Source organism: Megachile rotundata, chromosome 14 (genome assembly GCF_050947335.1).
Source record: "Megachile rotundata isolate GNS110a chromosome 14, iyMegRotu1, whole genome shotgun sequence".
Lineage (NCBI taxonomy): Eukaryota > Metazoa > Arthropoda > Insecta > Hymenoptera > Megachilidae > Megachile > Megachile rotundata.
The window spans coordinates 14,528,184-14,553,852 of record NC_134996.1 but is presented as its reverse complement, the minus strand read 5'-3'; the positions used below and the strand labels follow the sequence as shown (position 1 = coordinate 14,553,852).

The window sequence follows — 25,669 nt, the reverse complement described above, 5'->3', positions numbered from 1 at the left end:
ATAATTACGTAATACGGGGTGCACGCCCTTTAGAACGAGACGTAAGGCCGCGAACGTGAAAAAAAGCGTCGGTAGCACTCCGTTGGTGACCAACCCTCTCGTGAGAGGGTGGTTCGCGAGCAAAGAGATAAGCGAACGAGATCTCGCGTGTCATTTCGCCATAATTCTCGGCGGTAATTTATGCTTTTCGCAGAAAAGCTGCTGGCGAGGGTGTGGGAAACTAAAGACAGACAGACCGTGGGGGTGAGAGACGAAACGGGAACCACTTTGCCAGGGACAATATCGTATGTCTTAGCTACTTCGTAAAATAAACAGCCACCCTCTCCCCCACGCTTGCTTCTTCGTTCGCTTTTCCGGGGATACACATTTTCATACGTTTCTTGCTCGAAACCCCTTGCAACCCCTTGCGGCAGTTGCTCGCAAAGGGTAAACTTCTCTGGCTACGTGCTTTCATTCTGCTGTCTTCTTTTTCATTATTTTTTTCCTACCAATCTCTTCCTCCTTTTTTCATGATTTTATCTTTTTATTCCTACATTCCTTCATTTCGCTCCTTTTCTCCCGGGATCCTTTTACTTTCGAACAGTTTAAGTTCTTTCCTCCTGGCCCGTTTTCTCGGGATCAGGATTTTCTTCGTTTCTCTTTCGCCTTTAATTCTGTTGCTTTAATATCTGGTCGGGTTGGTTCTAGGGATTATACGGATCCTTAGCTTTTCTTGTAACGTTATCCTCTTTCGCGCGATCTTTCTCGCTATTTTTCTTTCTTAACTCTTTTCGTGTCATGCGTTTACTGCTAACAGCAAATTTGGGGCTCTGGGATTTGACAATTTTCTGTATTTACCTCCGTCTATTTTACCACTTTCCTATTGTCCATAGTCGGGCATACATATTTTCTCCCCAGCACATACTTTCATCCCCTATTTTAATTCCATTTCTGTTCACGTTCCTATATCCCGTTTCTCTTCAAATTCTTCTCTACGCTTCTCGGTTCCTTCCGAGTTTCTCCGTTATCCCATTGAATTCTCTCGCCTGTACGCAAGAGGGAGAGCAATAGAGATTCTCGCGAGAACCCCTCGTGTTCTTACGCAAGTAACCAGCTCAAAGACTGTTTATTAAAAAGCTTTTAGCGATATTAGACTGTCCACGACGGAAGTTTTCTTCGCAGGAAAACAGGATGCCGTGAAATTTCTTCGGGATGCGATTGTATCCTTCCAGCAACGTGTCGCGACACTTTTCACAGAAAATTTACTTTTCAACGATTCTTCTAATTAATCTTTGCTGGTAATTGCTGTTACCAGTGATTAATGGGTTTCTGCGAAATGTAGGAGATTGGTGGATTTAAAATCCTTGTCAAATTTGTGGAGCGATTACGCATTAAATTTACCACGCTTCAGATTTATTCCGAATTCCAATTTTCCACGTGTCGAGTTTACCGCCGAATTCACCACGTGCCGAATTGCATCGATTTCGCTCATCGAATAGCACCACGCGTTAAATAGCCACGCGCTATATCTCCCACGCGTCCTTTTCATTGAGCTGGCCGGACCCTTGGCTATACATACGTGTACGGTCTGGTGCCGATCGAACGGCCGACACATGTGGAAAACCACACATCCTTCCGGTCGGGCGTAGACCATCTGCCTCCCATGACCGCTTCCGACCGATGTTCGAACCGGCTCTTCCGATCCTCCTTCTTCTCCTCCTATTTCGTTTCCTATCGCACGTTGCCTCTTACACTTGCTGTCCTTTTCGATCTTTTACGAGAGTCAATAATTTCAAGTACTTCGAATACGCTTTATAATTTCATATTTTCTTTGAAATTTTCTTTACTTGCAGATGTAACCATTTTTATTAAGCTCGATAATTCTGTTGATTCTTTATAAAAAGTTCGTGAAATATATGTTCTGAAAAGAAAATGATGAATCTATGGTGGGAATTTCATTAAGAAACGATGGAGATGAAAATTTCATTTCAAGTTGAAAATTGGGTCAATTATGAATTCTTCGTGCTTGCACACAGTATTAATTCAGCGATATCAATGTTTCATAGAGCGTTCGTTTCTCGTAATTAGATTTATCAAAGAGAATGGGAAAAAATATGGTTTGTCGATCTAATTTTCAAGCAGGTCTATCAGTTGATAAAATCAAACGGATCTCCCGTTTGTCTTTGCAGTTCGCGAAACCGGAAGAGACCTGTACACACGGCAATAAGTAATTGAATTTCCGTTGAATCGTGAACGTAAACAGGTTCGATCAGTTCCCCTTTGCTTCGTCTCAAAAGGGAGAGGATGAACGAACGCGGTGGTGAATCTCGACAAGAAATAAAAATAATTGAGAAAACGAGAAAATCACGGCTTCTTCGTGTCTCGAGAACGTGGCTATAATCGATCAAGGATGTTGCATCGATTTTTTCTCGGTCTCTCGATTAATAATGCTTCTCAACCCTTTGTGACGCGGGAAATCTATCGTTCCTCCAAGAGTATTCACCGTTCTTGTTAATCGAATGCTTGACATCGATTCGAGGGTTAAAAGCTCGATTATTGTCCTCTGAACCTCGTTTGCACGAAAGCTATTCAAAGCTGGGGTATTTGTTGATTCTGTAAACATTTGTTTCTGCTTCGATTGTTTGAACTGTATTCTTATTTTTATGAAATCATATTACGAATTGACTGGATCTTTAGTAGAATGATATTTTTAGAATACCATTCTAAAATACCTAACCTAAGGCTATAGAATATCATTCAATAAATCAGTGGTAGATACATGTGGAAGTTAAGTGTGGTAAGATATCTTTTTATCGATACATAACTTACAAGAGTAAATATCTTATCAGTATGATACGTAAGAGTTTGATCATAGATCGCGATATCAAAAGTATAATGTATCGTACAAGTGAATGCAAATAAATAGCTGATTATTAAAACGGTAAATTAAGTTTGGATGGAGCGTCGGGTCCAGTAGACGGAGGCGACGGATAATTTCAGCGGACTAATTGGTAAAAAATCAAAGGAAACAGACCGAGCGAGGACGTCAACTGAAGCGAGAGAATTTAACAACGAGAGGAAGGTCGAACAGAGGGTGGAATATCCGAGGGTGGACAAAAATCATCGAAAGAAAAATGATTCTTTGGTTGGATCCTGCGTGCCAGATTCTTCGCCATTTTCTCTTCTCAGTTTCATCTTACGGGTCAAGCATTGTCAACTAGCAATTATGCTACGCGTTATATCACCCGTTAAGAATCTGTAATTTTTATTCGAGGATTCATAAATTTGATAAGTTAGCAGTTTAGAGATTGAACCTGGCGATCAGTCGATTATGTCGCGTGTGAATATTCCTCGAACATCTCGTAATTTGTTCTAGCAGCGATCAGGCAAATCACCCGAATGTTTTCGAACACTCCGTGATAGAAGTTCTAAGTAAACGCGAGCCCTATCGATCGTATTCCGCCGCTTTCTCGGTTCTTCCGCTCATTGAAAACCTGTAACGAGGCTTTTGTAATACGAGCCATTCGGATGCAAATGCCCGTCGGGTTGCTTCTTCTTGACAGTCTGCTTGGAATGGACCGATTTAACGATTAAGACAGTTCGAGAGGAATAGTTCAATCTCGATTCCGACATCGATCACAGTGAATCGAACCGTGGTTTATCGGTCTTATTTTTCTATCGGTACAAGATATCTTTTTTATACATATTCTTTCATTGCATCCTTCCTCGTAAATTTTAAATACAAATTATTTATATCTTTGTGTCACATCGTGACTTTCCACTTTTCATTGTGCATAAATGAATACCTGTCGATCAAATGAAACGTAAACGTAAAAAGTGCATTTATTTCTCTAAATCATCGCATATGAATATAACAGACCGTAAAACGTCTGACGCAGTCATTAAATAGCATCGTGACTCGTCGATCTTGAACTGTATTTGACCCTCGTTACAATATTTATGCCTTCCGCGTACAAGAACATCTTCCTGTTTGTTTTACATTTAATAACAAATTGTCGATTATAAATGTTAATGAGAATCGATCGAGTCGCGAAATTATTCTACGATATTCCTGGAAAATTTGGTAGGAACGGCAGGCAGAAAAATCAAAATACCTGTATGCTTTCTTGCATATTTGCTTTTTAACCCTTTCAACGTCAATTTTTTCCATAAGAATGGTACTACGGTAAATGTATATTTATAATTTATAAATTCACATAAGTAGATACGTTGAAAGGGTTAATCTGAACGCTAGATTCGATTGAACCACCGGACCCGAGAAGCGAGTCGTCGCTGTGCGCCGTAGCGTTTAAGTTCCAGAGTCACACGCGATACCGCGTGATCGTACCGCGTCTCGCAATATCGCTCCTGGAAACGGTACCAGCGGCATTGCTCAAATTGAACGATGTATCACGCGATATCGCGCGAGCGGCAATTTATCGATAATATTAGAGCACGCGTTATAGCGTGATCGGCAGTGAACGGTTACATATAAAGAAAGTACGCAATGGCAGCCAGGGCAACGGTGCCGCCAATCACCCACAACGGAGATATTTCTTGATTTTTGTCTGGCTTCGTGATGCTCGCCGATCCCCAGTTCTGTTTCGGTTTCGTGTGCGATTTTTCAGCCTCGACGATTTCGCCGACTTGGAATTTCTGCATCAGATCGAACGCGTCCTTCGAATGGCCCACATCGTCGAAATCCTCGGAAGCGTCTTTGCCCTGGTGTTCCAACAGGATCTCCTCACCTCCGGGATGTTCATTCAGGAAGCTGTATACGTTGTACACCTTGTCGTGCAGGATTATCAAGGTTGATTCCTTGTCGGTATTGTTCGCGACCTCGCTCCTCGTGTACTGCTTGCTCATCCTTTCGTCTCGGGTATTTTATCCGTCACTGGAGATCCTGTAAACATGCCGCACACTTTAGATGCCTTTATCTTGACAGTAAGAGGAAAATATTTGATAGGGTCATCTAAATAAATTTTAGCATGCTTCGGATGTGTTGCAGTGGGAGTATGTAGCGATGGAACATGTGGTGATTTGAATGTGTTGCGACTTGGATCGAATAAAAAATTTAACTGCAACAATTGAATAGCAAGTTTGACTCGAAAGGGGTGAAATCATATTTAGCAATTAGCGATGCTTTTAAAACTTCCCCCATTTAATTTCGACTCATCCAAAACAGAATATAATTACAAAATTCCGCTCTCATACAAATCATCCTTGCAGAGATTAAACTTCGTTGAATGATATCTTGGCTAATTATAAAATTGTCGTTAACGTAATAAACGTTCCCCAATTTCTTGAACGCGAAATAGTTTTGCAAGTCCGTTTCCAGCGGACCACTTCCTCTTGAAAGGTAGTTCGTATGCAGGGTGAAATGAAAATTTGAATATTCACGAGGATCTTAATAAGCAGCGTCGAAAGTTACATCAAAGAACCGGATCGGTAGTTGAAAAAGTTTCGTTCGACGACGAGCGATCGAATTTTATTAAGCGCGAATGAATATTCCCGAGGTTGTCTGGCTCCCCGCTGCAGCGATCATTTTTATCCGTGCTATTAATTACCGTTTGCAGTTAACAACGTAGCAGGTGCACTGTGCTTGTTATGGAAATAACATTGACACACTCAAAAGACACAGCTTAGTATTTTATTTTCTTACACAGGAATTCAATCATTTTCTTTCCCATTATGTATCGATTAATGTCCCTCAGGTTTCATAACTCTTATCTTGTTTATTTTCTTCCTCTATTTTTCCCTATACCTAATCTACTTTCAACAGTACTAATATTTATTGGCCACTATTTTACTACTTTGTTAATTTTTGCAATCTATGCTTAACTTCAAAATGAGTACAGCATGTTGATTAAAAATGAAAAGAATAATCTACAAAATTTCAAATGCCTTCTAATCATAATTATTCCCAATTTTACGACTAGTCGTAAACTATTGTATTCACATGTTTCTACAAATATTTGACCGTGACAAAGAGTTGTATTTAAAATTGTAAGCGAACAAGTCACCTGATCGTCGATAAATATGTATCCCTTTCAAAGAAAAACGGAATAAGAATAGAAAATCGAATTGAATGTATTCCAGAAATTAGATAATCATCGATGATTGAATTTCATTGAATCTATTTTTCTGTTATCTTTCAAACCTTTGTGTTTGTCCATCGCGCACTCTTTTTTGAGACGGTTCTTTGTAAATAAGACGCTTCACCTTTTATTTGAGAAACATCTGGCAAATGTTAACGATATTCAAAAATACGGAGATGAAAAGTGATGATCGAAGAAAATGTTTTAGCATTTGTCGAGACAGGCTTAACATTCATGTTCTGTCGATGTGAAGTCATCCTTGAAATGTACGGAGTCGTGTCACGTTTAGTCCTTGATCATTATTAATAGCAATCTTAAAGAATTGAACAGATCGTACGACAATATCGATTCATTACATGTTATATGAATGAATTTTATACTTAAATTATTTTTACCATAGTTTCCTGGTTTGTTAACCTTTTTAATTAATTCGATTCGATACGTTCTCAAGTTCAAATCTCGAGTCAGCACTTATTTTATGTTAGTCAGCGAAACGTTCCTTTCGACAAATAACTGATAGAATTTTATCGTTCGTTATTTACACAGTTATTGTTCCCGTTTCGAAGACCCCACGATACGATAAACATTTCGCAAAACGTTTATTATATAACGATCGATTTTGCCTTCTCGCTTCAGATAACGACGATAAAATTTCCTTTGCTATTTATGGATTATTAATCGTGGCTGAATATTTTTTCCTATCTCTTTTTGGATTTCAAAATATTTTTATGCGATATCTTGAATACTCGTGGAAACTATTTCAATGCTGATGATTAAAATTGCTTGACAGTAATTTTCTTAAACGCGAAATTAATATGCTTTAACGCTAAATAGCTTAAATTCTACGTTTTAAAATTATTATACCGGTGATATGTTTATCGATAATTGTCTCTAATGCATTCGGTACATTTATGTGCATAAAATTTTTCTATTTTATATCAACCGGTAAATTTCCAAGCACCATTCGTCGAGTCATCGTTAATCCCTTTCAATTTTACTTATAATTTATTTAATCAACTTTTGCTCTAGTTTTATATCAGAATTTGCATATATATTTCTAATTTTGCACGTTTGACAGCTTTAACTTGTCCGATAAATTGGATCAGCATATCATTACGCATGTTAATTTTAGAATGCACTGTATGGAAATAAATCGGGTATCTTCTTCTCATAAAAAGAAACTAAAGAGTAGGAGGCATGACTTGACATTTTATCGATAACTGTCATATGCTCCGAAGTTTAACGTTCGATTAATGATAATTTTCTGATAGCAATCTTTGTGGAAACGAAGGTTCAAGAGCCGAAGGAATACATATTTTTTGAAAAAAGCAAGCGGAAAAATTTGAAGCGCTCGATTCAAATATTCTCAGCTAGTTCGAAGATAGATTTTTGACGCCACTGAGCATGATTAGACGAAGGTTATCGCTATTACATAATCATTCTACGTTGAACGATGATTCTTCTTTTTCGAGCAGCACGTAGTGTCCTGTCATACACCAATTGCAATCTTACTTGACGTGCAATTTATAATAAATAGATTTTTCAAGACGTAGAATTTGCAGGTGCAATTTAATAAAATCTCGAAGAGAATTAATAACGATGAAAATAAACAAAACGTTAAAAATTGAAGCGAATTCCCAATATTAGTGCAGGATATTTTGAAAGTTGACTCGATCAAAAAGTACGATATTAAACGATGTTCTAAAGTTCAATATTCCGAGGACGGTTAGAAAGAAGCGTGGAATTGAAGCACGAGGCACAAAGTCGACCAGTTCGTTCAAGAATTCCAAACTGGAGCAAAAGAACCCTCTCCCGGGGTTCTCAACTTCGCCCGACGTGTACCAAAATATTTTCTGTAACCTGTCGATTCTTTTCAAATAAAATCATTAGCATACACGGCATTTGAAAGAAAACATCGAAAGACAAATTCCGGTAGAAGGTCAACCGCTTAGGGACAAAAGACGGGGGAAAACAAAGTATTCGACAGAAAACAATCGTTTCTAGCTATTTCTGTAACGGATTCCGGTGTATGATGGAAGAATTAAAAATAGGATTAACGCGGTTAGAAAGCGATGAGATATTGAAAATTCCGGTATAAAATACCGACTGGAAAGAATACACACGGTTGTGTTCAAAATATTATTGCAACGATAAAGATTTTTACGAAGATCAAAAAATCAGATCTTAGGTAAACAATCAGATACTAAAAATTCCAGTGGAATACGAACAGATACTATAAACTGACTAGATATAACTGAAGATCGATAGGTGAAGTTTAAAAGTTCTATTCTAACATATACTAGATATTATGATTTTGCAACCGAATATAAACTATACTTTATCTGTACATTAGATATTTTAAGTCTAAAGACTTCAACTACATGCCTATTTATTTTGAATGTAAAAATAAGTCTATTATTATTGCGAGCGTAGTAAAGAATAAATTGATTCGCTATATTCTCGACTATCTCGCATCGTCTAATCAGAACTGCGCAGTACACTTTATCCTTAGCTATTCTAACACGTGTCGAGCCCGTGTGTGTTCAAGAGAAAAATCAATCGCTCTCAACCTCGTTCAAACGTTCTACACATCCTTCACAAAGAAAGAAGAAGAACAGACACGTACAACTTTATATTCACTCGTGACACTGTGGTTTCTCGAACACACCAACTGTAGAACGCCGGTCGTGCTAAAAACTGTGAAACCAGCCACGTACCTTGCTTACGTGTCAGCTCGGCAACGCGCGCGATAAACCTCTTCGAGATCTCGCCCAAACGCCTCGGTCGCGAGTAACGCCGCTATTTATTATTATTCGCAGGTGAAGTAATGCAAAAGATTAGAAAATTCACGCGAGATTCCCTCGTGAATGAAGCTGCACAAACACTGCACGATTCAGGTCAGCTCGTAGTACCTTTATCCTTGCCCCCTCTAGATGCTGCCCCTACCACATGGGCCCCTTTTATCATCTTCGGCTCCCACTCGTCACGCTTGCAGCTATGCTTCGAGAACGGAGAGATGAGAGCACGTTGACCGTGTTCGAGAATACAGTAGACTCGCGTTATATTGGCACCGTTTCTCAAATATGTTGCTACAAGTTTTATGGGGTGTAGAGTGTCGGATAGGGGTGCAGCGATTTGGACGCGTGGCAAATTGGGTTCACGGAGATACGATTTGAATGCATCGGGTTTATGACGATTTGCATACGCGGCTGTGGCGACTTGGCTGTGAGTTGATACAACGCGAGGCGATGCGTGACGATTCAGCGCTGTGATACTTGGCGATTTTGGTGCGTCATTTAAGCGGTGACTCGAGTGACTGGTAATTTGGAGTGATAACTTGGGTATGATGTCACTTGTAAGAGTGACAATTTGAGTGTTCGATCAGTAGCTCTTGGCAATACGAATACTAAAACCACGGTATATCAGTCACCTTAATATTCTCAAACTAAAAGTTAACCTTACCGATCTTCGCGTAGGATAAAAGAAAGCGTTACAAAAACGAAGTGTGTACAAACAGGAAGAAAGAAATATCTCCAGTAAGAAAATAGCGACGTAACCTAGTTTGGCGTCGAGAAGCGGCCAGAAAATCCTATTAAACTGCCGCCCAGGATGAATAGCAATTTCGTGGTTGTCGTTCTGGCGGTAATCGTTCCATTCGCGTCTTATCAGCAAACTATCGACACAATTGTTCGCTCCTATATATATAGAACCAACAGTCGATAAGCAAAAAAACATGCGTGTACTTAGACACGAATCGCATTATCCCTTCTTTCAGCGAGTTATTACTGATATTTCAATATGCAAACGTAAAACAATATATTCTTACTGTTTATTATTTATTATAAAATAAAAACTGTATATTGTCAGATAGTGACATATGTTGTAAAATAAAAAGTTATGTTACAAAATAAAATAAGCGAGTAATTTTAAGAATCTTAAACGTGAAATTCGTGAACGTTTGAATAATGCAGAAGTTCAGAAGCTCTTATTTGTGGAGAATTGTATTCGAACCGTTATCAGTTTTATCCTAATAGATAGAAAGATCTGGAACAGCGTATCCACTTGACGTTATCACACAGTTGCAAGTATTACCCCGAGTCGTTTGAGGAATTATACAATTGGCCGTAATCACGATGACTCGTCGCGTGCACGGACAAATAGAAACTAGAAGCAGTCGACGAAACGCGGTACGAGCTTTAGGTATCCGAAAGAAATCGACCAGCACGAAACAGAGAATTCCACAGAGACGAGGAATCAGGCTGGATTTGAACGTCTCGGGTATTGATCGTACCGGTGCATCATCGCATGCGGAGCTGCATTAGCCGCATGCAACTGCATTCAATGCGAACACGCTGACCGTGGACTATGACCGCAGCCACTGTGAATGCGGCTTTATTATGCATCCGAGGCTTGCTGCAATTCGATGGTTCTCGTGAGACGAGACGCGGATACACGCATCAAGTTACTCGGTGAAAGCTTTGCTTTCTGAATTTCCTCGCTACTCATTGATAATGAAGCAGCGATGGGAATCAGGTGTAATGGCACCGAAATTAGATGCCTCTACAGCCGATGTTTCATGACCACTTAATTCGCATTTGGTTTTAGAATTTCTCCGTTCTTCAGCTACGTTCTTAAATTTATTCTCGAGTCTTAACGTTTCAAATCCCTAAATTATTAACTCTCAAGTTTTACTATTTTTAAAGAATTTTAAGGATTCTCTCAAATTCTCAAATCCTTAAATTCCCAAATCTTGTTACGTACACCGAATTAGATAGTGATACGCGAATTGCACTGTACATGCTTACAGATTGTTCACAAGATTGTTTCGTAATCAACAATTCTTGCGTGTAGGATGCATCATGTTTGTCTTGATGAAATTCTGTATCGTAGATAACATGCTGCAAAACAGATTCACGAGAAATGTGGAGCGAAACTCGTTGAAAAGTGCCAGTCACGATGACAAGGAACATATTTCCCGTTGTATATTTCTATGTCCACAATTTTCTACATAATTATACGCGTACCGATATGACATCTTCGCAACAAATGAAGTATACACATATCACGTTGCATCGAATGTTGCTAATATTTCCAGTGACGGAGTGGGAGTAAATATTAATCAGATATACAGTAGCTCAAAATACTTCTCGTAGGTAAAATCTACCTTCTCGAAATAAATAAACGTTTTATTCTATTAACCGATTACATTTAGACTAACTTACGACAACAAAAAATAGTAAAATATGTACGAGTATATGGCTACACCAGCTGCTATGAACACCGGAAGCCAGGGCGATGTTTCCTGCTTCGGTGGCTCGTATTCCCAGTTGTCGTCGTCTATCGTTGTGTCTTGCACTCCTAATTCAAATGAGAAATAAATCAAAAAGTATGTACTGCGTCGATTGATTCACCAACAAAATTTTAGTTTAAAATTGAAATAACATTTCGAATATAATTATCGAAATATATTTTGTTGCAAAGCAAATTTTAGTGGGAAGAGTTTTACCACGATCTGGAGTGTCCGATTAGTTTAGAAAAGCGTGTTACACGTACCACCGGAAACTGGTGTACTAGTCAGGGGACCGGACACTGTTCCAATTTTATATGTCTCCCGAAGTTGTATAGCCTCGACCGTGTGTCCTATCTCGTCGAAACAAGTTGTAGCATCCTTTCCAGCCAAATTGATTAACACCTCCTCGCCGCCTGGATGTTCCTTCACGAATTTCGTTATATCGTACACGCCATCTTTGTACACGATCCATAGATCCTTCTCGTTGTTGTGTTTGGACACCTCTTCCGCTGTGTACACTTTCGACATTTTCCTTTTAGTTTCTTACGATTCTCAATCTGGAACGTGAAAATAACACTTCTGTTCGCGCATTGTTTCTATAGAATTTTTATTTAGTATCAGTTTTAACGATGGATTTCATTTTCACACTTTCCAAAGTCATTCTTGTAGTCTTTTTAGAACACCGTTTTAATTTCTACAGAAGGAATTTGATTATCGTAGAAAGCGAAGTAGCACTTTCGAATTTGAGATACGATTCGCAGCGATAAGAATTACACTTTAAAATGTTCCAAGCGAATCAAAGACGATCGATCGCAGGAAATTTCGTGAACGTCGACCTCGAACGAGATCTACCGCGTACTCGATCTCGTGACATTGCGCTCGAAAGGGAAAACTACCGATTGAATATACAATTCTGAAACGTACTTTCGATCACGAGGCGAAGAAATACTGCCTCGAATCACAGTCCCTGTTTCCCTCCTCTTTGCTTCGCGTGAAAGTTGCTTTCCCGACTATGTTTCTTCTTCTCCGCGCTATTTTTTTTATTGCTTTTACCCGTCGATGCGATTTGCAGTTGTAACGAAACATTTATCCAAATTATACACATCGTTTCGAACTATTCTACCCATTCTGTGCATGTACGAAATTCGTCATACATTTATAACATTGTTGTAAACGCTATAAATGTATGATCAAAGAACAAAAGACACAAAAATTTAAAGAAAATCAAAATTTAGTTTAGTAAAGTATCGCTGAAACTCACCAGTGTCCTCGAATCTAAGTCGAACTAGATAGAAACGATAGTGTTTGATGCGAATCGAATCAGAACTGAGAATCGACTGATATCACGAATTTTCGTCAGCGGAACTCGCGTCCTTGTCTCTCGATGAAAATTCATAGGCAGCCCGGTTGAACGATAGTCATTTGCACAGAATAGAATTACGTTAACGATCGATAAACTGTCGATGAGTTGCACGTTGTTTCCTTTGCGTCGACGACGTAGTAATAGTCTCATTCTATTTTCCCATTTTAGCTATCTTTTCGATATTTTCTTCAACGTAATTATGAATGTAAATTTATAGAAACTTAGAGCACTGCAATAATTACTAAAATAAATAATAAAATATTGAGAAAATAAGATTTGTTTGTTTCTTGCGCGAAACAAAACTATGGCTGAGGCATAAATGTTCGAAGGATTCGCGAAGAGCAATCCAGTGTGTAGATACAGGGGAATCGATGTGTATGTGGCATTGTGCGGGAAATTGTACTGTTTAATTACGTAGATCAAAGCGAGGGCTGGTTCCATTCATCGCAAGCAGACGACGCTCGTGTCGGTATCGATGGACCGCTTTTGCAGCGAGCTGATTACTCCACGACCTTTCAGTGTCTTTGTAAATGCTTCGAAACGAGAAATTCGTCGGGAAAAATTGCTCATGAATTTCCCGAATTACCTTTGAACGGTGTGAATCACTCGTCGACAATTTTGCTGGCTGGGCTCATTCGATAATTTAAACTGCAAATCGCACGAAATTGCGGATCATTTTTCTCCGTTGGAAATAGCTGCAAACTTGTTACACGCCGCAAGAAACTTGCTCGTTATCACCAAAGCCGCAAACATAAACCATCAACCATACTTCCCTTCGCCAATTATATCTAACACCCTGTCGTTTCTTTCTCCCCTTATCGCCTCAAATAATTACGCTAATTCGAAATCGTGCTTACGTGACGTAACTTTGTTTCGAACTGGTTTCACATCCTCTCGTAGATCCATTAAGATCGGGGCGGCACAAAAAATAAGCTGAAACAAAATCATCTTTGTGGAAGTGTCGTTGTAGCAAAGTTGGATTCGTGCGAGGGTTAATTTTAATTACTGTCACGTTCGCCGACGATATATTTCTTCGGGTGTTGCTACGATAAATGCGTTATTAAAGCGTGCGTTTCTCCGAGGAAAAAGGTGGCGAGCGAGAAAGAAATTGCATGGTGACCGAATGGCTACCTTCACCGGTTTTCAAAGCAACCCTAACTGTCTCTGAGAGCACAATATCTCGGTGAACGAAGGGGTTGGTTGTCAGCTTAAGCAACTCGGGGCACGCAATCCGCTCATTCGCGCCTAACAATCGCTTCGCGTTGAGTTATCGAACGAGAGGGTGATCATGCGATTAAAGTTTCACTTTCTATGTCCGCTCCTTCGACCACTCGTGAAATTACCCTAGAAAATTTTCCCGTTTCTGTCATTGCCGGACAAACTGTTCGTAAATTATTTAATCTCTCTTATTAATCGATCTATTAAACCGATGAAGTAATCTGGAATTTTTTTCTGTTACAGAAAACTGGAGCCAGAATCAAGATCTATTCTCACTGCTGTCCTCACAGTACCGATCGGTTGATCAGCATTTGTGGAAAACCGTCCACATGTATCGACTGCATTCGCGAGCTGATCGCCACCATTAAAACTGTGAGTATAACTTTAGTCCATCCTATGGAACTATATCCAAACTACTTCCAAACATTCCATAACTATAACATGGGTGTTTAATTCGTTACAGTCGCCACTGAAGGGTATGAACAACCCCTACGATCCGCACAACTTCGACGACTTTTACGCCGATGACTATGGCGGTTATGGAAGCGGCGATGGTGGTCAAGGCAAAGGAGGCGGCTTCGGTGGTCCAGGAGGCCGCGGAGGTGGTGGAGGTGGTGGCGGAGGCGGTGGAGGAGGTATGCCACCGAGACGAGACAACCGCGGTGGTGGACCCGGTGACATGAATCGCGGCTTCCCACCTCCACCTAGGGGTGGACCACGTGGAGGAGGTGGTGGCGGTGGTGGAATGTCTGGTGGACCAGCAGACCGTGGCTATGGCGGTAATTCGCGTGGAGGAGGCGGAGGAGGCGGTGGTGGCTACGAAGGTGGACGAGGTGGTTACGGTGGAAACAGGGGTGGACCACCACCTTATGGCGGAGGAAATTATAATGGTAAACATTTATGACAACACTCTGTTGCCTATCCTATCTCCAGATCCTTACATCTAAAGTTATAATTTGTGACGTAGGTGACGGATGGGGAATGCAAGGAGGAGCACCGAACGGTTTAGGCGGAGGTGGAGGTGGTGGAGGAGGTGGTGCAAACTCGGCAATGAGTGGTCCACCGATGACTGGTAACAACCAAGGAAATCAGGGCAATATGGGCAGTAACAAGACCAGTACTCAAGTCACCATTCCGAAAGACGTAAGTTGATAAAATTCTCTTGCTATCTAATATCAAGGCAGAGATCTAATTACCGTTTGGTTAACAGCTTGCGGGGGCCATAATCGGCAAAGGAGGAGCCAGAATCCGGAAAATCAGATCAGACAGCGGTGCTGGAATCACCATAGACGAACCTCTGCCTGGTAGCAACGATCGCATTATCACCATAACCGGGTTACCCAGTCAGATACAAATGGCTCAATACCTGCTTCAGCAGAGGTAATTGTTTATTCGTCCGATATTAATTTTATTCCTAACTGCGTATGCTTGCGCGTCCTTACTAAATTAATCAGACTATCGGTGAAACGATTAACATATTGCAATACGTAATCAAAACATTATAGCAATGATATTTGCGTTCATTGTTAACTTATGTAATGAATTCGATGTATGCGTATAGATGCATTGTATGCGTGTGTATTCAATGTGTGCGTATGGATGTAATGTATACTGCGTCGATACCTTCCAGATTCATGCTTGCGTTGAATTTGTTTATACAAGGTAATACAATTTTAACATAGCCGCTATAAAATAAAAATTTGTATGAAAGACTAACAACCCTGCGAATGGAAGCTTAATCCTTAACAAGTGGCAGTGATTTAATATACTTCTGGATAAGGTGTGCGCGTCTCTAGATAACTAAATGTCTATAGATCTTATAACTAATGAATAATGATAACTTGTACAGATATAATGTTCTTATAGTATCTTTGTTAAAAAATATCTGTCCAAAATGTTTCTTTCTGTTGTACTGTTCGGCAATTGTTAAATTCGATCTGTCAGTCTTACTACTGTGAATGATAACGCGTAATATTATAATTAAAATTCCGCTTGATATTTCGCCGCATCGCATCGACCCATCCTGCACGAAGAACTAATTAACTCGACTAACCAAACCACCGAAGAAAAGGGAGACACAAGGGGTTGCTAAACGAAGGTGGAGGATCAAAGTCAAAGATGGCCCAAGGAGACACACGAAGCTCAGCGTGAGAAAATTGGGAATTAAAATGGAGCGCCGTTGCATGGAAGACTAGTGATTTTGTTGTTCTACTTTCGATATAACAAGGAATCACTAATCATCCTACAAAGGCGCTCACGATCGTCGTCCGCTTCCTCTGAGACCTGCTTCTTTTGGAACTAACATCAATCCTCTTAACAACATCGATACTCTTTTACTGTCGCTTGTGAAATGTCTTATTCCAATGTTGCGTATAAAATCATATGTCTCGACTATTATAAATTCGTTAGGTTTAATGGACGTTCATCAATTAATGGTGAATATGCATGCATTGTTCTGTGAATGTCATGTAACTGAAATTGTACAGTAGGATATTATTAAGGAATTAGTATAAGCAAATATTTCAGAAGATAATATTCTTCTCAGAGGATTCACTTTCCTTTCTTTGTTTCAGCGTGCACGAGAATGCAGACCATTATTAGGACGTGGTAGAAGAAGCATTCAGGGGGAGCCAAAGATGCGTTTGTAATTTTTTTAAGGATACTTCTCCGCAAACGGACAGACATTCGTGCGACAAAGTGGAAAACCGAGACCTTCGATGATACGACGAACTCTTCAGCCGCCGCATCCAAGGAACCACACACACGCGTTCAGAAGCAAAATACTAATTAAAAAAAGCACGCAGTCATTTTTGTAAGCGGTCTCAGACACTCTGCTGCTCTTTCACGTTAACTTTGAACTTGTACGCGAAAAAGACTAGTTGAAGCGATTCAAAGAACTCTTCGTCACACACACAGTTTGTATTCTCTGCTCCACGCTATCGCGGTTAGAACTCATGTCGAAGTGATTCGCGAGAACCTCTTCAAGGTTCCGTGCTTACTAATAGCTGTTCGTGTGAGTGAAGTTCCCGTTTTCAATTCTCTTTGTACTCTGACCAGAGTGAACACAGGATCGTAATAATGTTTAGAAAGGGCTAGTTCGTGTGGAGGAACTGAGTTGCAAATAATACACTCGCCTAATGCAAACCAGTCCCAAAATACTGTTATATCCACGAAAATTTGTTCAAATCGTGTGCACATCTGCGCAATTTCTAACTTGTACAAGTATTTGCTATGCCCTGCGGTTGCGATGGCCTATCCCGAGGGTTGCAAGCTGCGAACAGCACACCCGTTTCTCTCCTTGTACGTAATAGAACTGCGATAAAAAATGAATTTCAGCGTGAAGCGACACGTTTCCATTCGATTTAGTCAACTCGTTCGCGAATCCAGAATCTTCGAATTGGCACTGGAGACAAGAAAGGCCAAAGAGAAAGAAAGTATCGAGGTCGTCCTCGATCTTCGCGCATTTTTTCCCCTGCCTTATTATTAACGTATTTTTCTGCGTTTTTTTTTAATCGTTTTGTATCTCATGCTTTTTTGCCACGGACCAACTTTGATAAGATCGTATATGTATATTTTTTCCCTTTTACCTTCTCACTTGTTCTTGGTCGAACGATTCCTCCGGGTATCAATTTTCGAAGCGCACACGTCGCCTGTATTTTTCTTCGTTCTCGTCGATGCAGAAACCTTCCTGGAACATAATTTTCTTTTCCGTTTATCAGACTTTAAGTAAATACCAGAATCGCTAAAGAATTAATTTCTCTGGACGGTTTCTGTCGATGACGAAAGAGATCGAAGATCGATGAGCTGAAGAATCGGTGGAAAATATGGTTATAAAATCGAAACGAGATACGCCGACAAAATTTGTACATACACGTGTGTAAGAAGTCACAAAAAGATAAAAAAAAAATAGGAGAAGAGAAATCATTGAAAGTATCACTTCCCTTCCCTTAATTGCCACGTGAACCACGTTTCTGCTGCTGCATCATTGATTACTATTATTATTCTTACTATTATTATTATTCTAATTACTATTATTATTATTACTATTGTACGATTATCGATAAGAGTAATTTTGCATTGATTGTAATCCCCCAATACACACCTGAGTCTTTTGTACTAATGATACAAGAAAGAAACAAATACACAGACAGTTTCGTGGAAATGGAGCGCGTAAGCCACGGTTGTCCTTGATAGTTTATCGTGGCGTAGATTGTTAAGAAGTTAAATTAGACACGGTAAAGTGTGTATGAATGAAAGAAGAGGGACATGACACGTGGAATCAAAAGAAAACTTGCAACGAAGTCTGACGCATACACTATGTTTAGAAAGTATATAATTGAAGGCGCCATTTTGGGAGAATGTTAAACTTTAAGAACAATGAACGTATATATAAATATATATATAATATTATATACTGTATTTGCGTACAAAATCTGTTTGTATCTTGTGAAACGATCATTGATGATGAAACAACAGGAGCGAGAGTTTTGTTACCTCTCGAGAACGCGTGTATTCAGTGTTATTAAAGTTTAATGTGGTCGAACATCGAATATCGGACTGAACAATTTGAAAGGGAACACTATAGGGTTTTCGAGAGATTTCTAAGGGTAGTAAATAGTTTGCAACATTCTTTCAAAAATTAAAAATATGCAATCGAATATTAACGTAGAGATTTGTTTCTCCCTTCGAATTTTTTTGCAAGTTAGAAGCGATCTATGGTGTTCTCTTTAAAGGGTTGTTCCACGAGAAGGAGCTTGCGAATTTAACGAGCAGATTAACCGCGAGGATAGAAACGATCCTGCAGTCCAAACTCGTCCACTTTCCCTTTCCTCAACAGCAACGTGACGTATCCAGAGGATCAAACCACAAGATCCTTGTACCCTCTTCTCTGTCCCCCGATGTTGAACTGTCAGTCTCTACAACGGTTTAAAAGCACAGAAACATAAAACCAGGGATCCTACAGTCGTCAGGGTCGATGATTACAAAGGGCATTTTTCTTTTAAAGCATCTCGAACGATGGCGCTCGCCAACCCTTCTCTTTTTAGATTTAACGAAATAAGAACCGTTCTCTTCCTCTCTCTGACGGTCTATTCCCATAACGTTACGTTTATTCCATGATCAAAATAAAAAAGAAAAGGGAATTTCGACGTCCGCGCGTGATCTCGGAATCAGAGAAAAGCGCGTGCATTTCCGTTCGACTAACGACCGATCGTACCGTCTTTTATGGTGCGGAAATTGTTGGAAAATCTTCTTTCCCTTCCGTTATCCACTTTGTAAATTTATTATAGACATAACGCTCGCAGAAGTTAATTTGTTTTAACTTTGGAACAATGGAGGCATGACTGGATCTTCCAAAATTTATTATTGTTCCGAATGAAATACTGTAAATTGTAATACAAAGTTATGATGCATTTCCAAAATTAAAGTATCGATGTATTTTTTGTTAGAAAGGGAAACGAAGTATTTTGTAATAATTCTGACGCCGATTTACGCAATAAGGATTACATGAGAAACATGCAAAACAGAGATACACATACATGCATACATATTATACACACACGAAATTCGTGAGAGAGAAACAGGTGCGTTTTTTCGAATGTATGTGTGCATGATTGTAGAAAGAAAGAGTGAGGGGTAATGGTAGTTTGTAATTGTAATCCACGAAGGATTAAATGAAGGAAAAAGGATGGTGTGTGTGTGGATGTATGTAAGAATGTAACTAGTGCGACTGAATGAGAGAAAGAGACACACAATCTCGCTCGTATCACGATGTGTGTATTATATAAGATATACAGTTTACAATTATTTGTAATGGATACTTTTTATTTGTCAAATAAAAGTTAGTACAAATGAAGGTAAAATCAGAGTTTTGTCATTTATATACCTTACTCCTTTACATATCCCTTCCCAGTTAGCACATACTCTGAATTTAATCTAATTTCGTATCAAAATTGCATATATAATAACTTTCTTATCGTTTAAAAGGTTCATTTCTCATAAAAAATAGAAAAAGTAATTCATTCGAGCATTATTTTAATTAAATAGACTTAATAAATTCAGAGTAATGTGTTAAAAGTATCTCTAAGCGCTTTTCAATTTCAAATTTCCGCGCGCAAATCAAGAACAGTACACGTGGCGCCATCTAGCGGTGACCGCTGGAACTAACAAAACTAAAAATTCCGTTTTTCGGAAAAACTACGCACTTTGGGGCCCAAATAAGACTAGAAATGGAATCTACGATCAAAATACCATAGAAAAAGAGCCACAATATATATCTAAAAGCCCTAGAATCGATAATTAAAATTTAATGCGATTTATGGACCAAAAAATTGCCGTCCATCTAGCGGTGAAAGTTGGAACTAACAAAATCGAAAATTCCATTTTTCGGAAAAACTAGCCACTTCAGGGCTCTAATATGATCAAAAATGTAACCTACGATCAAAATACCATAAGGACAATGCCATAAAATGACTCTAAACACGCTAGAAATAATAATTAAATTTTATGGCATTTCATGGAAAATACTAGTGGCGCCACCTACACAGCGAACAAAGTGAACTACATCCATATAAAACACGCCGCTAGGTGAAATTTCGAACCTTGACACCCGTTGATGCCTAAAAAGTTCGGTGAGCGTTCGAAAAAGTAGCTGGAACTTTAACGGCCATTTTTCGACTTTAACCCCATGCGCAGTCCTAACCGGTTAGAGTTAGGGCTGCGCAGTAAGTTTCCGAAAAAGAGGATTAACCCAGAAAAGCTAAAAAAGCCCGAATTTAATGAATATATAATTAGTTTTTAAATCGGAGCACTTTTTATTTTTTAAAAAATTTCCTGGGCAGAATCCTGGATGGTCCCATGAAACCGCCGGTGCCCAAAAAGTTCGGTGTGCGCTCGAAAAAGTAGCTGGAACTTTAACGGCCAATTTTCGACTTTAACCCCATGCGCAGTCCTAACCGGTTAGAGTTAGGGCTGCGCAGTAAGTTTCCGAAAAAGAGGATTAACCCAGAAAAGCTAAAAAAGCCCGAATTTAATGAATATATAATTAGTTTTTAAATCGGAGCACTTTTTATTTTTTAAAAAATTTCCTGGGCAGAATCCTGGATGGTCCCATGAAACCGCCGGTGCCCAAAAAGTTCGGTGTGCGCTCGAAAAAGTAGCTGGAACTTTAACGGCCAATTTTCGACTTTAACCCCATGCGCAGTCCTAACCGGTTAGAGTTAGGGCTGCGCAGTAAGTTTCCGAAAAAGAGGATTAACCCAGAAAAGCTAAAAAAGCCCGAATTTAATGAATATATAATTAGTTTTTAAATCGGAGCACTTTTTATTTCTTAAAAAATTTCCTGGGCAGAATCCTGGATGGTCCCATGAAACCGCCGGTGCCCAAAAAGTTCGGTGTGCGCTCGAAAAAGTAGCTGGAACTTTAACGGCCAATTTTCGACTTTAACCCCATGCGCAGTCCTAACCGGTTAGAGTTAGGGCTGCGCAGTAAGTTTCCGAAAAAGAGGATTAACCCAGAAAAGCTAAAAAAGCCCGAATTTAATGAATATATAATTAGTTTTTAAATCGGAGCACTTTTTATTTCTTAAAAAATTTCCTGGGCAGGATCCTGGGTCGTCCATGAAACCGCCGGTGCCCAAAAATTTCGGTGAGCGCTCGAAAAAGTAGCTGGAACTTTAACGGCCATTTTTCGACTTTAACCCCATGCGCAGTCCTAACCGGTTAGAGTTAGGGCTGCGCAGTAAGTTTCCGAAAAAGAGGATTAACCCAGAAAAGCTAAAAAAGCCCGAATTTAATGAATATATAATTAGTTTTTAAATCGGAGCACTTTTTATTTTTTAAAAAATTTCCTGGGCAGAATCCTGGATGGTCCCATGAAACCGCCGGTGCCCAAAAAGTTCGGTGTGCGCTCGAAAAAGTAGCTGGAACTTTAACGGCCAATTTTCGACTTTAACCCCATGCGCAGTCCTAACCGGTTAGAGTTAGGGCTGCGCAGTAAGTTTCCGAAAAAGAGGATTAACCCAGAAAAGCTAAAAAAGCCCGAATTTAATGAATATATAATTAGTTTTTAAATCGGAGCACTTTTTATTTTTTAAAAAATTTCCTGGGCAGAATCCTGGATGGTCCCATGAAACCGCCGGTGCCCAAAAAGTTCGGTGTGCGCTCGAAAAAGTAGCTGGAACTTTAACGGCCAATTTTCGACTTTAACCCCATGCGCAGTCCTAACCGGTTAGAGTTAGGGCTGCGCAGTAAGTTTCCGAAAAAGAGGATTAACCCAGAAAAGCTAAAAAAGCCCGAATTTAATGAATATATAATTAGTTTTTAAATCGGAGCACTTTTTATTTTTTAAAAAATTTCCTGGGCAGAATCCTGGATGGTCCCATGAAACCGCCGGTGCCCAAAAAGTTCGGTGTGCGCTCGAAAAAGTAGCTGGAACTTTAACGGCCAATTTTCGACTTTAACCCCATGCGCAGTCCTAACCGGTTAGAGTTAGGGCTGCGCAGTAAGTTTCCGAAAAAGAGGATTAACCCAGAAAAGCTAAAAAAGCCCGAATTTAATGAATATATAATTAGTTTTTAAATCGGAGCACTTTTTATTTCTTAAAAAATTTCCTGGGCAGAATCCTGGATGGTCCCATGAAACCGCCGGTGCCCAAAAAGTTCGGTGTGCGCTCGAAAAAGTAGCTGGAACTTTAACGGCCAATTTTCGACTTTAACCCCATGCGCAGTCCTAACCGGTTAGAGTTAGGGCTGCGCAGTAAGTTTCCGAAAAAGAGGATTAACCCAGAAAAGCTAAAAAAGCCCGAATTTAATGAATATATAATTAGTTTTTAAATCGGAGCACTTTTTATTTCTTAAAAAATTTCCTGGGCAGGATCCTGGGTCGTCCATGAAACCGCCGGTGCCCAAAAATTTCGGTGAGCGCTCGAAAAAGTAGCTGGAACTTTAACGGCCATTTTTCGACTTTAACCCCATGCGCAGTCCTAACCGGTTAGAGTTAGGGCTGCGCAGTAAGTTTCCGAAAAAGAGGATTAACCCAGAAAAGCTAAAAAAGCCCGAATTTAATGAATATATAATTAGTTTTTAAATCGGAGCACTTTTTATTTTTTAAAAAATTTCCTGGGCAGAATCCTGGATGGTCCCATGAAACCGCCGGTGCCCAAAAAGTTCGGTGTGCGCTCGAAAAAGTAGCTGGAACTTTAACGGCCAATTTTCGACTTTAACCCCATGCGCAGTCCTAACCGGTTAGAGTTAGGGCTGCGCAGTAAGTTTCCGAAAAAGAGGATTAACCCAGAAAAGCTAAAAAAGCCCGAATTTAATGAATATATAATTAGTTTTTAAATCGGAGCACTTTTTATTTCTTAAAAAATTTCCTGGGCAGAATCCTGGATGGTCCCATGAAACCGCCGGTGCCCAAAAAGTTCGGTGTGCGCTCGAAAAAGTAGCTGGAACTTTAACGGCCAATTTTCGACTTTAACCCCATGCGCAGTCCTAACCGGTTAGAGTTAGGGCTGCGCAGTAAGTTTCCGAAAAAGAGGATTAACCCAGAAAAGCTAAAAAAGCCCGAATTTAATGAATATATAATTAGTTTTTAAATCGGAGCACTTTTTATTTCTTAAAAAATTTCCTGGGCAGGATCCTGGGTCGTCCATGAAACCGCCGGTGCCCAAAAATTTCGGTGAGCGCTCGAAAAAGTAGCTGGAACTTTAACGGCCATTTTTCGACTTTAACCCCATGCGCAGTCCTAACCGGTTAGAGTTAGGGCTGCGCAGTAAGTTTCCGAAAAAGAGGATTAACCCAGAAAAGCTAAAAAAGCCCGAATTTAATGAATATATAATTAGTTTTTAAATCGGAGCACTTTTTATTTTTTAAAAAATTTCCTGGGCAGAATCCTGGATGGTCCCATGAAACCGCCGGTGCCCAAAAAGTTCGGTGTGCGCTCGAAAAAGTAGCTGGAACTTTAACGGCCAATTTTCGACTTTAACCCCATGCGCAGTCCTAACCGGTTAGAGTTAGGGCTGCGCAGTAAGTTTCCGAAAAAGAGGATTAACCCAGAAAAGCTAAAAAAGCCCGAATTTAATGAATATATAATTAGTTTTTAAATCGGAGCACTTTTTATTTTTTAAAAAATTTCCTGGGCAGAATCCTGGATGGTCCCATGAAACCGCCGGTGCCCAAAAAGTTCGGTGTGCGCTCGAAAAAGTAGCTGGAACTTTAACGGCCATTTTTCGACTTTAACCCCATGCGCAGTCCTAACCGGTTAGAGTTAGGGCTGCGCAGTAAGTTTCCGAAAAAGAGGATTAACCCAGAAAAGCTAAAAAAGCCCGAATTTAATGAATATATAATTAGTTTTTAAATCGGAGCACTTTTTATTTTTTAAAAAATTTCCTGGGCAGAATCCTGGATGGTCCCATGAAACCGCCGGTGCCCAAAAAGTTCGGTGTGCGCTCGAAAAAGTAGCTGGAACTTTAACGGCCAATTTTCGACTTTAACCCCATGCGCAGTCCTAACCGGTTAGAGTTAGGGCTGCGCAGTAAGTTTCCGAAAAAGAGGATTAACCCAGAAAAGCTAAAAAAGCCCGAATTTAATGAATATATAATTAGTTTTTAAATCGGAGCACTTTTTATTTCTTAAAAAATTTCCTGGGCAGAATCCTGGATGGTCCCATGAAACCGCCGGTGCCCAAAAAGTTCGGTGTGCGCTCGAAAAAGTAGCTGGAACTTTAACGGCCAATTTTCGACTTTAACCCCATGCGCAGTCCTAACCGGTTAGAGTTAGGGCTGCGCAGTAAGTTTCCGAAAAAGAGGATTAACCAAGAAAAGCTAAAAAAGCCCGAATTTAATGAATATATAATTAGTTTTTAAATCGGAGCATTTTTTATTTTTTAAAAAATTTCTGTGACTTTTCTGGAATGTATATTGAATGTGGCGCCATCTAGCGGCGATAGTTGGGCTCACCCGACCCCATTTTGGATTTTAGTTCGGGTGTTTTGCCGCTAGATGGCGCTGACAAAAAGCCCATAAAATGCATTAATTTTCAATTTCGATTCTAGGGCTTTTAGACACATATTACGGTACCAGTCTTATGGTATTCTGATCGTAGATTACGTTTCTGATCGTATTACAGCCCTGAAATGGCTGGTTTTTCCGAAAAACAGATTTTTCTGTTTTGTTAGTTCCAATTTTCACCGCTAGATGGACGGCAATTTTTTGGTCCATAAATCGTATTAAATTTTAAATATCAATTCTAAGGCTGTTAGACACATATTACGGCACTTTTCCTATGGCATTTTGATCGTAGATTCCATTTCTGGTCTTATTTGGGCTCCAAAATGCGTAGTTTTTCCAAAAAACGGAATTTTTTATTTTGTTAGTTCCAGCGTTCACCGCTAGATGGCGCCACGTGTACTATTCTTGATTTACGCGCGGACATTTGAAATTGAAAAGGACGCAAAAGTAATATTATCACATTTTTCTTACTTAATTAATAAAATAAATAGAGCAATGAAAATGTAATATCTTTAGGTGTAAGTTAGGAGTCTTTCTTATTATTTAATGGTATTAATATTTAATATTTAATGATATTTCTTACATGTGCTTCCTAAGCAGCAATGTGTATGCTTCGGAGTGGTTCTAATTTTGGTGGGGCTGTTAAATGAATACACTATGTTAGTAATATATTTTATATTTATTTTATCATTTATATACAACTTGCAGATACCACGA

General features: G+C 39.5%; 3 protein-coding genes across 13 annotated transcripts in view; 1 reads left to right on the top strand and 2 right to left on the bottom strand.

Annotated features, from left to right (window-relative positions):
• Nucleotides 1–19,809, top strand: part of HnRNP-K (Heterogeneous nuclear ribonucleoprotein K) — a 76,944-nt gene extending 57,135 nt beyond the window's left edge. For all 7 annotated transcript variants that reach the window (XM_012296544.2, XM_076539591.1, XM_012296582.2 and 4 more), the window contains 5 exons: nt 14,192–14,320; nt 14,412–14,838; nt 14,916–15,091; nt 15,159–15,328; nt 16,522–19,809. In XM_012296544.2, coding sequence (XP_012151934.1) covers nt 14,192–14,320; nt 14,412–14,838; nt 14,916–15,091; nt 15,159–15,328; nt 16,522–16,549 — 930 coding nt within the window. In that variant the 3' untranslated portion in view covers nt 16,550–19,809. The remainder of the gene's footprint in view (nt 1–14,191; nt 14,321–14,411; nt 14,839–14,915; nt 15,092–15,158; nt 15,329–16,521) is intronic.
• Nucleotides 3,805–10,229, bottom strand: LOC105663979 (cytochrome b5). 4 transcript variants are annotated; one of them, XM_012296508.2, is made up of 2 exons: nt 10,089–10,229; nt 3,805–4,882 (listed from the first exon to the last, which is right to left on the bottom strand). In XM_012296508.2, the coding sequence occupies exon 2, from the start codon at nt 4,843–4,845 to the stop codon at nt 4,465–4,467; it is 381 nt and encodes a 126-aa protein (XP_012151898.1). In that variant the 5' UTR covers nt 4,846–4,882; nt 10,089–10,229; the 3' UTR covers nt 3,805–4,464. The 4 variants fall into 4 exon arrangements, with proteins under 4 accessions (XP_012151898.1, XP_076395712.1, XP_012151896.1 ...); XM_076539597.1 differs by lacking the exon at nt 10,089–10,229 and adding an exon at nt 9,635–9,772; XM_012296506.2 differs by lacking the exon at nt 10,089–10,229 and adding an exon at nt 8,704–8,981.
• Nucleotides 11,204–12,787, bottom strand: LOC100879879 (cytochrome b5). Of its 2 annotated transcripts, none has more exons than XM_012296530.2 (3): nt 12,629–12,787; nt 11,631–11,924; nt 11,204–11,435 (listed from the first exon to the last, which is right to left on the bottom strand). In XM_012296530.2, the coding sequence occupies exons 2-3, from the start codon at nt 11,893–11,895 to the stop codon at nt 11,296–11,298; spliced, it is 405 nt and encodes a 134-aa protein (XP_012151920.1). In that variant the 5' UTR covers nt 11,896–11,924; nt 12,629–12,787; the 3' UTR covers nt 11,204–11,295. The 2 variants fall into 2 exon arrangements, with proteins under 2 accessions (XP_012151920.1, XP_076395710.1); XM_076539595.1 differs by lacking the exon at nt 12,629–12,787 and adding an exon at nt 12,292–12,446.
• Nucleotides 19,810–25,669: the final 5,860 nt, after the last annotated feature.